This window comes from Pomacea canaliculata, linkage group LG4, assembly GCF_003073045.1.
Source record: "Pomacea canaliculata isolate SZHN2017 linkage group LG4, ASM307304v1, whole genome shotgun sequence".
Lineage (NCBI taxonomy): Eukaryota > Metazoa > Mollusca > Gastropoda > Architaenioglossa > Ampullariidae > Pomacea > Pomacea canaliculata.
Genome location: NC_037593.1, coordinates 4,687,412 through 4,701,061, shown reverse-complemented (window position 1 = coordinate 4,701,061; position 13,650 = coordinate 4,687,412). Strand labels below are relative to the sequence as shown.

At 37.4% G+C, this 13,650-nt stretch overlaps 1 protein-coding gene across 4 annotated transcripts in view; it reads left to right on the top strand.

Annotated features, from left to right (window-relative positions):
* Nucleotides 1–13,650, top strand: part of LOC112562105 — a 29,955-nt gene that overhangs the window by 8,901 nt on the left and 7,404 nt on the right. For 2 of the 4 annotated variants that reach the window (XM_025235114.1, XM_025235116.1), the window contains 15 exons: nucleotides 553–624; nucleotides 5,454–5,545; nucleotides 5,944–6,008; nucleotides 6,512–6,792; nucleotides 7,551–7,616; nucleotides 7,962–8,099; nucleotides 8,497–8,556; nucleotides 8,974–9,061; nucleotides 9,537–9,712; nucleotides 9,964–10,110; nucleotides 10,282–10,342; nucleotides 10,578–10,717; nucleotides 10,983–11,158; nucleotides 11,481–12,687; nucleotides 13,219–13,565. In XM_025235114.1, the coding sequence (XP_025090899.1) occupies nucleotides 553–624; nucleotides 5,454–5,545; nucleotides 5,944–6,008; nucleotides 6,512–6,792; nucleotides 7,551–7,616; nucleotides 7,962–8,099; nucleotides 8,497–8,556; nucleotides 8,974–9,061; nucleotides 9,537–9,712; nucleotides 9,964–10,110; nucleotides 10,282–10,342; nucleotides 10,578–10,717; nucleotides 10,983–11,158; nucleotides 11,481–12,687; nucleotides 13,219–13,565 (3,116 nt within the window). The remainder of the gene's footprint in view (nucleotides 1–552; nucleotides 625–5,453; nucleotides 5,546–5,943; nucleotides 6,009–6,511; nucleotides 6,793–7,550; nucleotides 7,617–7,961; nucleotides 8,100–8,496; nucleotides 8,557–8,973; nucleotides 9,062–9,536; nucleotides 9,713–9,963; nucleotides 10,111–10,281; nucleotides 10,343–10,577; nucleotides 10,718–10,982; nucleotides 11,159–11,480; nucleotides 12,688–13,218; nucleotides 13,566–13,650) is intronic. The other 2 variants (XM_025235115.1, XM_025235119.1) reach the window with 1 other exon arrangement.

Below are 13,650 nucleotides of genomic sequence, written 5' to 3'. Positions count from 1 at the left end.
CATGCAAGCAGCCAAATATATTTATACATGTTCCATATTTATTGCTTACATCATGATGACCTCAAATGATATACAGATTATTATTACTCATTATGTATGGAGCTGCTTCATAGCCATTCAAACTTCCTAGTTTGGACTTTCGACATTTGACTCCAGCTGAGTGCTTTCAGGTGCATGCTTCTTGAGGATACTGTAGATCAAGTTTAGTAAGTTGTTGGTGGGAATACTTGTGCAACCTGTAGTCTGCATGATAATTGTGGTTGTTTATATTTCAGTATCTTTGTAGTTGGAAGTGTGTAGTTTGGGTATTTTACACTAGACACATGAACAATTTGTCTCTGCTACAATATATGAAGTGCATTTGTTCACCTCCTTGTTTGTATAGATGCCATCACAGAGCTTGTAGTCTTGGATTTGCTGACACTGATGGCTGTATCCATGACTGATAATCATAACCATGTCTTGAAATCCTTTTTTAAATCAACTGTCTTGTGTCTGAACTTCCTTCCATCCTTAGACTTACTGTAATTTAATGTTGCATCACCTTTTCAGATCCAAGTCTACTCTGGAAAGATTGCGCAAAATTTTCAGCACTGTTCGCTTTATAAGCAAGCTTCGGCCGTGGTGAGCAAAGGTCACATACACTGTGTCCTGCAGCCAGCTCTTGCATGTGGACGCACTAATCCTGTACATAGCATGCATATGGAGCCCTGTTCCCACTTCATTCCCTTTATAGAATGCAGTCAGCAGATGCATCTGTTTGATCCTCTCACATGGCATGACCCTCTTATACACTGTAGTCCTATTTGATGATGATGATGATGATGATGATGTCGATTTGTAATGCGCAGGTATCCATTCCGAAGAATGCTCATTGCGCAATAAATGAAGAACAAAAAAGTGAACAAATATATGTAAAAATGGACAGAAGTGTTTCTTGGTAGTTTAAGACTGGCTTGAAAGAAACAGATGGGTTTTCAGTTTCTTGCGGAACGTGGTTGGTGAGGTGATGGTGCCAGTCTACTCAGTCAATGCAAAATGCAGCATAATGAAAACTTGTAAAACCTTATTAGAATGTAAAGGATTTTTTTCATGTGGATGAATTCGTTGAAAGTTTTAAAAGGTTTAGCACGAAGAGCATTTTTGCAGGACAAAAATAAGGAAACAAGGTTTTATTCTGATCCTTTAGGAGAGTCACTTGTGAGAAAACTGTATGAATGCTCTACAGAAACTAACATCATTGATTTAAAAAAAAGGTGAAGGCATTAGATACACAGTGATGGTTGTCACTGGACAAAACTGGAGGGTAAACAGCAATGGCATGCAAAAGTCCTTTGTGAGATTGTAAATATGAGAGCACAACAATTTTTGTAGCACCATTAGACAAGGAGTTGTCTTTTCTTCGAGGGGCAGGTAATGGGGAGGAAGTTATTTGTGATAGTAAGCACTCTTACCATTGAAGAAATGAGTTTATTTCAAGTATGTGTACTATCCATCCATTTTTTAAAGGAAAAAAGAAGCTTTTAAGACATATTAGAAGCATTGTATGATAGGCTGCAAACATCAGTGAAGAACGTACACAGAAGTAAGTGCGCTCCCATGTATGATGGCCAGTCCTCATGTGTGCATGTGAATATACAGAGGGAATACATGACATTATTTGTTGATATGTAAGTGTGGTATGCACGTTCTGACCGTCCATTTAGAAGTGACAAACTAACCAAGAGCAGCCACTTCATCTTAAGTGGATGAGTGGATAAATCTAGTACTTCTGCTAGTAGTAGTACTAATTTTGCAGTAAAATTAAAAAGAGAGAAGATGCAGGAACATCTGCTTATGTTGTCATGAAAAGCTCTCGATAAATATATATATCTCCCGCTAGTATTTGTGAAATAAATATCAGCCTGTAGCAGAGCAATTTAAAAACCGGTTTAATGAAAGCAGATAGTTCTCAGTGCTTAGCCCACTGAATGACAGCTGCCTGATGAGAAGCAAATTTTTTTCCTTTTAAGTAGTGGATTTTATGCTACTGTTAACTTTCTGGTGTTAATTTGATGCTACTGATAGCTTCCCAGTTTTTGGTTAAAATGCCTCTGTTGATTTGGTGATACCATTTTAAAGACACTTCTGCTCCAGTAACCCATCATGCATTAGTCGAGGTTTTTGACTTAGAGCTTTCATAAGACTAAGGCAAGTCTATTATTTTTACAATCAGCTGCCAGATTCAAAGCACCTTTTCTTGTCCAATTTTTGTCCATTGTTGATTATACAGAATTATGAGATTGCAAAAACATTAAGCATCAGTTCCAAAATAAAAAAATTCAGACTAAACAGGCATTCAATGGCAAAGATAAGTTACATCACATGGACAGACATATATAAAATTAAAATCCATTTTGTACTACAAGAGTTCACTTTGTACCAATAAACACTATCACCCAGCCACTGAGCAGTCTACATTAGCATAATAATGTGAGAGGATTGATGCAGACTGTTGAAAACAGCTTTAACTCTCCATATTCACATGTATATATATTTTCTCTCATGCTTTGAGCCTTTTGTTCTGCTTAAATTCTTGTAACTTAATCACATTGCTTCATAAAACATCTTGCTTCATTATATATCATGTATGCGCTTTTTAGTCATCATATTTCTTGCTTCTTATTTAAAATTTTACGTGCTTTGGTTTGGTGTAAAACCAACATTGAAAAGGGCAGCTCATAAATGTTCTGTCCATAAAATCATCAGTTAAGGGTACCGAAGTCAACACAACTGCTACAACTATCAAGAATAAAACTGGAGAGAGAATACTTGAAAGGGTGAATGGTAGGAAAAAAGAAGTGAGACGGGAGCTTGGTAATCTTTGTTTTTAGCATGTGATTCTTGTCTCTTTTAACAAGGGTTTCTTTCTTTAAATAAAGTTGAAAAGCAATCACTTGTTTAATTGAACTCAGCAGTTTATGCCTGCACTGACCACAACCTTCTAGCATTACCATTATTCAGCATCAAGTTTGAAAGTTAGCATTAAGTTCAACTTCAGCTGGTAGAACAAGAGAATCTTATTTCCGTCAGAAAATTTAGGAAGTTACAAAGGAAATGCTGCCTTCTGTGATAAAGCTTACATTCGACTGTCCTCTAGAGCCTTTAGCACAAATTGTTATTGTCACTGGGTTTTGCGGAATCATTTGGTTTTGTTCTTTTTGCTTTCTTTTTCTTTTCTTCATTTAAAATTAAATCTGTAAATAAAAATTCTGTTTTTTTCTTACAAGAATGTTTTAAACTGATTTGGTGGAAAAATAAATTTCTCCTTATGAAAATTTAAAGTTTATCCAGTGTCATTGTTTTAGAATCTAGTTATCCCTTTTTTCCCCTTAAATGTTGGCCTCAAATAATTTAAATTTCTTGGTTATAGAAATAAGTCTCAGGAAGAGAGGAGATAATCAGCCAGCAAGAAGTCTGTATTTAGCTGTTTTTGTTGTTTTTCAATTATTTTGTTCTGGAAGTTTGGTGTTTTTTGCACCAAAGTGAGGGTGTGGTAAGTAAATAGTTTAATGGCTTTTATTTATTCATGTAATTATATGAGGATCTGAGAAAATATTTTTACACTGCGGCTTAGTTTTGTGATATTGGAGCTAGTTGTGCAGATATGAGAAATCTTCAAAAGAGTATAAGGCATTACTGGTACCATGAGTACAGAGTCTGATTATGGATTTGGAGCCATCTATAAATACACATTATACAAATATTAAATAAATACACAGAGTGCTCTTTAGCGAGAATGTTGTGGACACCTGAAGACACTAGTTGCATTGCACTGTAGGCTCAAGAACCCACAATAGAGTGCAATATTATTTTACAGAGATGTAGGCTTGCAGATTAGCAATCCAGAGGCCTCTTTTCTAATGCTAGTAATCTAAAGACAGGTGAGAGGAAGTGCAGAGGATTTTTTAAAAAGTAAACTGTGTTTTATATTAAGAATTATATTGAGAATTAATTTGCACATTCATAAGGTGTTAGAGATGGACTTCATTCTTGAGTCATTATATCAGTGTCAGGTTCCAACTTGGAATTGATCATCTGTCATTCAAGAGTCTGGCTTTTTGATAACTTCACACAAAATGTATGTTTCTGTTATACCATTGCACATAGTCTAATCAACTCTGGTAGTTTTTTGGAAAGGCATCTATATTGTATTTGTGTTTAGACTGCGTCTGAAGGATGCTGATAACATTAAACAACCGTGATCACTCTCCCTGATTTATATAGATATATATAGGAAGGTTGGTTTTATTGTGGAGGGGGATATTGTGCACCTTTAAACACTGTATTACTTCATCGGTGCTATTTACTGAGTTGTTTGCAGTATGTACACAGAAAGCAATGAGAAACCTGTTGAGTGTGGATCATTATACATTATCTTGTGGTTATAGGTATGAACTAAAAGTAAGGTTACCTTGAAGACAGTCACAGACTGAAAGTAGGGTCTTGCATGAACAAATCACTGGACATTTGAGTTCTTGTACATGGATCCAATCTAAATGGTGGAAACTGAGAATGGTTCATCAACCGAAGTCCTAAGGAATGCTTTGTTTGGGAATTTAGATACCTGGCAATTTGTTTTCTGAAGACAGCATTGTATTCCTAACTATTTAAAGTTATGGAACATTGTCTAACAGCCTGTGATCATATTTCCTGGGTAAAAATGTTGCTAACATTAGCATGAATTTGATAACTAACAACTAGTCAGAGTAAATGTGCCTTACCCCTCACCCAAACCAATTACATTTTCAGCATGAAATGTCATTATAAAATGTGAATAAATCAATTTGTTTGTCTTGCTTTGTTTTCAGTATGCAGTTTACAAATTATATTGCTTGACTAATTTTCTGGGGGAAGGAAGGATAAGTGTGATGAGACAGAATGTCTAGATTACACCAGGGATTCTAGCTTTTTAGGGAGTGTCTTCAGGTTGTTTTTCTTTTTAATGATTCATACACTAGCTTCTCTGGACAGTTTATTTTTCATCTTGTTTATTAGCCGTGACTATGGCAGCGGTTGCCACTGCTGTGTCTTGATGAGTGCTAATGTACATTAACAAAAAGACTATGCACCACTCACTGCATACGTAGAAGTGGATTGTCTTGTTAAGGGTTAATCTGTGACAAGTTCAACTGAAACACCATGTGCTTTATTACTTGTTCTTCTATATTGTAGTTTCGTATAAAAGAAAGGGTTTTCTAACTGTCAGACAAGTGAATTCCACAGTTTTTGTGAACTTAGAGAGGCTGTCAACTTTATGAATAGTAGTTTTTAATGTAGAGGGGAAATTTTTCTTGTGGTTAAAACAATGTGAATAATTGAGCCATTTATCCTTTATTGCTAGCCATATTCTTTAGAATATTTTTTAAAGGTGTGATTTGTGCATGAAGCAGCTGATTTTGCTGTTGTTTCAGCCTAAGTGAGAGTTATTTCACTATCAAGGGGGCAGCACTCATTCTTCCTCACAATGACTTGGCACGCAAGACTTCTAAAAGAAACCATGGGGGTAAGATAAACATGAATCAATAATTCACATATAAACTGATCAACGTCAGTCAGCGTTGGGGTCATTTACCAAGTCTGTCATGCTGCGATCATTTGGCACTGGGTCAAGCTAACTTTTTGAATTTTAGAGTAAAGTTGCAAGACATTGTTGCATTAAGCTTACCAATTACTTTGCATGAAGATTTTGGTACACTTATGCAGGCATAAATACCCACACATATGCATGTCAAACTTTCTGTAGGAAGTATTTGGCTTAAATCGGTATATACATTGATTTTCAGCACTGTGCAACTGTCATACAGTCCTTTTTCTACTGTATCAAAAAGTACAAATGTGCTTGTGCACATGATTTTGCTGGCACTTACCAGATTCATTTAACTGTTATTTTTATTATTGCAGGAGAAATACAGCGACATTTACAGTCTATGTTGTATATTCTGCGGCCGGAAGACAAAATCAAAGTGGTAATGTTTAATTTTAGTTTTTGGAGGTCACATTGATTATGAAATGTGTGAGGATAATAACTATTGCAACATAGAAAAACCTTATCATCTCTTGCTTGAAGGTCAGTAGGTTACAGGTTAGGGTGATGTAAGGGTAGAGTTGAGACGAGATGACCGATGTCATAGTTGTAATGACATCAAAATCTAGATTGACATGGAGAGAGATGCAGCCATGTGCCGTACAGGTAAAGCCCTCATAAATAAAATTATGACATTTAGGTGGCACTAGTCCTGCATTTGACTAAGTTCATGAGAGGAAGTTTACACCTCACCAACATCACACCCCATCACTCGGTTAAGTTTGCAAATATTCTGATTCAGTTGCTTTGTTAAAGGTGTCTTTTTCATTATTTATTTTTAGCGATAGCTTGGAGCATTGTTGTTCAATAAAGCATGATATTTGTTGCTGTAGGCCATCAGATCAGAGTATTGTTGTTCAATAAAGCATCATATTGCTTCTCTAGGCCATCAGATTGGAGGGAATGCGGGAAGGAGAGCACCGATACATGGCTCTCGTATCTACAATTGGCCGTCAGGATACTGAAGAGTCTGTCATCTTGGGTCTAGACTGCGGCACCCCTGGAAGTTCAGGTACCCCATCACCATCACCAGTGTCACCTGTGTCACCAGTGCAGACAACAGAAGCAGGCGCAGTGCTGCCTGGACATACCTGGTTGCACAGTGCCACTGTTGGCTTGGTACTCCCAATCTGGATGGGAATGAAAGCTCGTCTCAGTGGTGATGGGTGAGTGACAGACTACCTGTGCTTTTTTTCCCCCCTTCAAAGGTCTTAAAGTTCAGATAGAGAAGGACCCAGACCATCTGGTGCAAATGACAAGGACCACATTTTTGATGATTAATGAGCAGCAGAGCATGCAGAGTAGATGCAAATAAGCAGAAAACATGGCTTGGCCACAACTTGAGTAAAAATGCTCATGATTATCTTTTTTATAAAAACAACACAGCCCAGATGAATAGAAGACAAGCTCATGAAGTCAAACAGTAGGTTGTCAGGCTAAAGAGTGTGACAACAGTGAAGCATGTGTTTAGCCCTTGAACCAAGGGAAAGACCACTGAGCTCTTTTTTTACAGAGTTTTATATCGCGATCAAGAGCAGATGTACTACATACAAGCTCACTTACCAGCAGCAGTAGTTTGTGTGGCTAAAGAGTTTGTAGCCTCTAAACTCCTAATGTTGAGCTCGGATAATAATAATAATGGGAACTTATAGCATGCAGCATCATGACCAAGATAGATCTCTGCATATGAAAAAGTTAACAATGAAATTTAAGCTAATTTTTTTATCAAGCTTACAAAATTAATAGCTCAAGTATTATATACCAGAAAGAAAAAAATTAGTTAATAAAAGTATTATGTAAGCTAAAGGTGTAAAGCAAAGTACATTTGTTAATGTAGGCTGTGAATCAGAAGTTGTCATGTATATTTTTTTATTTTTTGCCACTAATTTTTAAAATTTTTTTTTTTTGTTTTCACTTTTTGCAGAGGGTTTAGTATATCAGTGGATGACAAGTCCTACCTTTTTAAACCAGTCTCAGTACAAGCTATGTGGTAAGATCTTTCAAATAATAGAAACAAAGTGAACTCAGTTTAAGGAGAGACAAGACTAAATTTTTGAATGAAATTTGATAGAATATGTTGTATCCTTTATTACTGAAGCAGTTGACAGCTAAGCTTAGAGACAGAGCGAGAGAATATGCTTTCATTAAAAAATTTGCATGGAATCTTTGTACATGGAATTAGTGCAAGCATTCTGTGAAAGCAGTTTAAGTATGTTGGTTTTTTTTGTCCATTTGAAGTTTCCCAACAAAGCTCACAGCTAAATATGAATGCAGTGTTGCCCACTATGCAGCAGCTTTTCTTCTGACATCAGAACTGCTTTTTTTCTACCTGCAGGTCTGCTATACAGAGCCTTGACAAGTCCTTCCACATTGCCGAACAATTGAAATACCTTCCTGAGGGACTTACGCATACCTGGGTGGAGTACTACCGATCCAAAATGGACTTTACAGATCACAACCGTCTCAGTATATGGTCAGTCCTGCCATATGGCCTCTTCTTTATTTTGTTCTGCCCTAAATAACAGCACAAGTGAAAGATGGAGCATGCCAGTTAAATATCCTTGTTGCCCATCAACTTCCTGAGCTGTCTAGAATGCATATCTTACTTCATAGAGGGTTTGGGAAAAGTAAAACAGCAAGGGGAGAGAAGAGATGAGTACTTCTCTCACAGAAAATACGCTGATCACAAGAAAAGTTTGGTCTCTCGCAAACAACCCCAGTGACCTAAAATGGGGTGGGGGGAAGGATGACATTTTACCTTAATATAAAATGTTGACTTTTTAAGTTGCTCATATTTATTAAATGGCATAATTTTCTCAGAGATTAAAATATCTGCATCATACAAGACATTATTTTATGTCTTTTGGCAGGCACCAAATGGAGGATGTAGAGGTTTTTGCTCCATCTTGTTTAAGCTATAAGGAAGAGAAGTAAGTTTGGTTTTTTTTTAATGGTGTTTGTGAGTTTTAGTTTATTGACTAGGCTTTATACAGACCTCCAGTGAATAAAATGTTGTACACCCATACATTAACTTACCTTATCCCAGTTAAATTGATTTTTTGCTGTATAGTTAGATAATTCTAATTTATTAATACCTTCTTCTGATTTTTAGAAAGAGGCATCACTCTAACAGAACATTCTGTAAACTGTGCTGCATGTCAAAATGTCAGAAACTTCAACTGTTTTATTAAATACATAAAGATATATGCCATTGCCACTCATTTTTGTAAAAATTAAGATATTTGATATAGGTGTGCTGAAGTTTAAATAGTTTTGTTGTATATTAAATCCTGCTTATTGTTTTCAAAACAGAAAACACAAGTTAAAATAGTTTTGTCTCCTTTCAGTGAGAGCGAGAAGTTGAAGCTGGTAATAAGTGCTAAGCTTAAGGAGGTTATGATGTCTGTAGACTTGGATGAAGCTACAAGCAAGTTTGTGAGTTGAGCAGCTTTTAACACTTGATGTTCAGCCATTCCTGAAGTTGTAGTATGCTCGCTAACCCTGAAGACAATTTTATTTTACCTTTTATTTCATATCATATTATTCCAGAGTATTAAAATATTCTACACAGAGCTGTTGAAATCAGAATAAATATTAGAGTGCAAAAATAGTGAAACAGTACCCTGTGAGTGTGGCAATCTCAGTGTCAACGTGTTGAGAAAAAATGTCTTGTTTTTTATGAGCCATTTAGATATTCAGCTGTAATCTGATACGTAAGCTGAATTGGTACTTTACTTACCATTATTTGTGAAGCAAAGATTGTGATGCTTGGTGATAAACAGTTGAAAAGAGAAGTTTTCATTCTTTCTTTCTTAGTTTGAATGTTTGACTGATGTGTGTACACATAATTTATGCTTTCATGTGATAGATTATATTATACTAAAGGAGAGCGTTGCATTTTTCTTACTAGCTACGTACAGAAGTGGAGAAAGCACTGGGCATGAATTTAGATCAGTACCTGAACTATTTTGATGAGGAAACTCTGCGCATCTTGGGGCAGATGGATGCTCCTTCACAGATACTGGACTTTCTTTACCTAGGATCAGAATGGAATGCTTCTAATCTAGAAGAACTACAAAGACTTGGGTGAGAAGACTATGCAGTCATATTGTTGCACGTATCCAAATCTGAGGCTGGAGGGAGGGGAAAGAGAGAAGATGAGCAGTAATCACCATAAGTTTTGATTTAAGAATGAACTTAACAAGATCCTGATAATCATGATCAATAGATGCCAGGTAGTGCTGGTTACATAGAATCCCATCTAGTATTTTGAAAAGATGTTAAATGTATTTATTACATTACGATATTGAAGTATATTTCTGGTTTTCTGTATGCAGAATCAAGTATATTTTGAATGTTACTCGTGAGATAGACAACTTCTTCACGGGATTGTTCCATTATTGCAATGTTCGTCTTTATGATCATGAAGATTCGGAACTCATGAAGCACTGGCTAAAAACCTACAAATTCATCAACAAGGCCAAGTAAGATTTCAGGTTTTTGTAAAAGGTGTGACATGGTGGTGATGAGTGTAGCAACAGTGCAATGTATGAATGTGTAGGTAACTGTTACAAAAGTCATCCTTTCAAGCAAAATGCCTAATCTCAGAAACTATCTTTTCTTATCATTCTAAATCTGCTGTTGCAATTTTACAGGAAACATGACTCCAAGGTATTAGTGCATTGCAAGATGGGTATCAGTCGATCAGCTTCTACCGTAAGTTACGTTATTTAGAGAAGTCATTTTGAGATGGCATTTTTTTAGGTGATCTATTAAAGCAGTGATCTTAAGTGTTTTTTAAATCTCTTTGTGATTTGTTATAAATTTGGTTTTTTTAAATTAAAACTGTGCACAGACTGAATCCTAGAAAATAAAAGAGTAATGAATGAAGACTGACATATAAAGGTTTATATATTTGAAAAATAATGGCTTAATTCTTTACTTCAATCAGGTTATGGCCTACCTTATGAAAGAAAACTGCTGGCCCCTTGACAAAGCCTTCACCTTTGTGAAGGACCGTCGAAGCTGTGTTCGACCTAATAAAGGATTCATGGAACAACTTCAAACCTATGAAGGGATTCTCAATGCAAGGTGAGGAGTTCAGAGTTAATTAAATGTGTCTTTAGCTTTGTCTACTTTATACATTCTTTTGTTTTCCAAGTGCTTAAAAAAATCATCGAGACTTATTTAAAGTCAAAATTTTAAAATAAACATCAATGTCGAAATATTATTACAAACTTGTCACCCCATAGCTATTTAACCAGAATTGTCTTTCTGAGCCCCTACAATTCTATCATAGCATTGGTTTGTCAGAAAGGTCTTTTTGCTTGTTATTAATCACTATGTTGTCTTTCAGCAACATGCGCAAAGTTTTTCTAGCAGAATCGGAACAGATGTTTGAAGACGAGAGTGAGGAGGGAGAAAGTGAAAGGAATCAACAGGGGAATTTTTTAGGAGACAGTCTCTTTCAAGTGATGGTACACTCAGACTGGCCCCAAGGGGAGGCCACAACTGAAGAGACAACATTGCTTCGTAAGTTGCTTCACTTGTACGACAGGAAAAAAGTGCTTATTTTGTGCTTGTGAGCAAGAGAAAGCATGCAGCCTTATGTATCAAAGAGAGATAAACTGAGTTGGAGACTTGTAATCCAGAAGTGAAGAATTGTCTTTTATATACTACTTTCATAGAATATCCAATGGTAAATTATAACTTTTTCTTTTTTTGTGAGGGGTTAGTTTCCTATCCCTCCACGAACATAATATTTTAAGAATTTTAATATGTTGAATTTTTGGAAATGTGATAATTTTGTGATAATACTGTTGTGTGTTATACAGTGTGTCTCTGTCATTTGCAGGGAAGAGCTATGACAATAATCATGAATTTTCTGGGATGGAAGCAGACCTTGAAACACGCAGTGCAGATTCGCTGGAAGAATCTGCTGCTGACATGTCATTTCCAATGCTAGACTTTACATTGCAAGCAGATTCTCCAACACTCAGTGTTACTTCTGCTCCCGACTTTGGAGGAGATGGCAGCACACAGACCAAACTGACAGCTCAGAGGTATGGAGATGCCCCAGGCTGGCCTGGTGCCAAAGAGGTCCAGTTGACATCTAGAATCAGGCCGGACCATTCCTGGATCAAGCTGGAGTGTTCAGGAGAGTCTTCAACTGATATCACCCTCTCTGAACCTGGGGCGCCAGAGGGGATGGCTCTTCAAACAGATTTGGTTTTAGCAAGTGCAGCAGATGGATCACCATGTCACAGGCTGTTGCCACCCAGCAGTTCCTCAGGTAGAGTAGCGTCTCCGTCCTTGGGCATTTCCAGCAGTAACTCTCAGGGCAGCATGAGGTTGGCATCTTTGGACGATGCACACAAAATTAAACCAGACAGTTCCTGGATAAGACTGTATTCTCCTGGGGAATCATCCACAGATGTTGAGGAGATGGACACAACAGAAGCTTATCAAGAAGATGCAAGTACTGGGGATGTGGGTAGAATAGGGAGCCTCCAGGACTCAAGACCTGTACAGTTTGTGCTGGGTGAAGATGAAGAGATGACCCCAGCTGTCTCATCACCACTGAAAATTTATGCAGGCGGCAAGGGAGAGGGTGGGGTGTTGGGGGTGGACAAGAGTACAGGAGAGACATTGGGGCCAAGAGACAACTCACAACAAGTGCAAGGGGTTGAGATGGGGGTACAACAGTATTACTCCAGGGAACAGATTCCATGGAGCAAGGGCAAAGTGCGGAACCTTCTGATAGGTCTGCAGCAGGGAGGTCAGATGTTGGCAGTGTCCACCGAAGAAGGTCAGGCAGGACTCAACAACCGACCCCACCAAGCCAGGGATGAGGATCCTTGCTTTTCGGAGTCACTGGGAATGACAGACATGGCCCCAATGCAGATGCTGCACTGTCAGAGCTGCATGGAGCTTTCCTATAGTCAGTCAGAAGCAGTGGATCTCCAGGACCGACCTAGCTCAGTGAATGATGAGCAAGAAGAGATTTTTCCAACACCTGGGACTGTTCGGCGAACTCTGCAAGAGATTGAGGAGAGAAACAGGTGAGATCTCTCTCTTACCTCCTTTAGTGGTAATTCTGGTTTGAGAGTCAGTTTGTACGATCAGTTAGAAGTCAGAATGTTTTGCTCGTTCCTAGAGCAGTGTAATATAAAATAAGCTTTGAAAATCCAACATTTAATAGTATTTGAAAAATTAGTTATGCATTTTTCATCAATTTGTTTTGTCAAAAAAAGCTGACACTTATTTGTAAAGTTACAGTGTATGGTTTATTACGTAGCTAACTATGCTACTAATGATGCTTACGATGAAAACAGTTTTGTTTTCCATCATTTGTCTTTTAGATTTTTAATAGTTGTTTCAAAACTTGCAAACGTATATTACTTTATCATTTGCTTTTTGTTTAATGTGTCTGTCGTTTGCAAATGTTAACTCCAGTGACATGTAATGTTAACACTTTACAAAGTCAGGGTAAGTCTTGTTATTATAAAAGGGTCAAGGGGGAACAATTTTAGTTCTATTTCTTTATTTGAATACTAAAATGAATATCTTTTAGCCTTATGGTATATTTTCAGACTGCACAAAGGAGAGACCATCTATGGGATGAAAGGAGTGCAGAGGTCATCAAGTTTTAAAGAAGGTTTAAGCAAAAGTAGTGCACACAATCGGCAGTCAGAACGACGATGGACCTGTACCCCAATTCTGTCTCCTGATCATTCAAGTGAAGACTTGGAAGGACAAGGGTTTATGATAGCCACTGCCCCAGTGAATCTGGGTTTAACAACTGTGGACAGCAGCAAGGATGCTGTCAAAGCAGGCACTGACATGGTGGTAGACGATCAGCAAGATCCTGTGAGAGTGTACACTTATAAGGAAGACGCCGTCCCTGTTAAACTGGGAACAGTGTGGCGACACACTCTAGGTGAGCCATGAGCCATGCTCTGCCTGTGTCACTTTTTTTAATAGTCACAGTGAGGACATAAGAGTAATATTTTGCACAAATTACA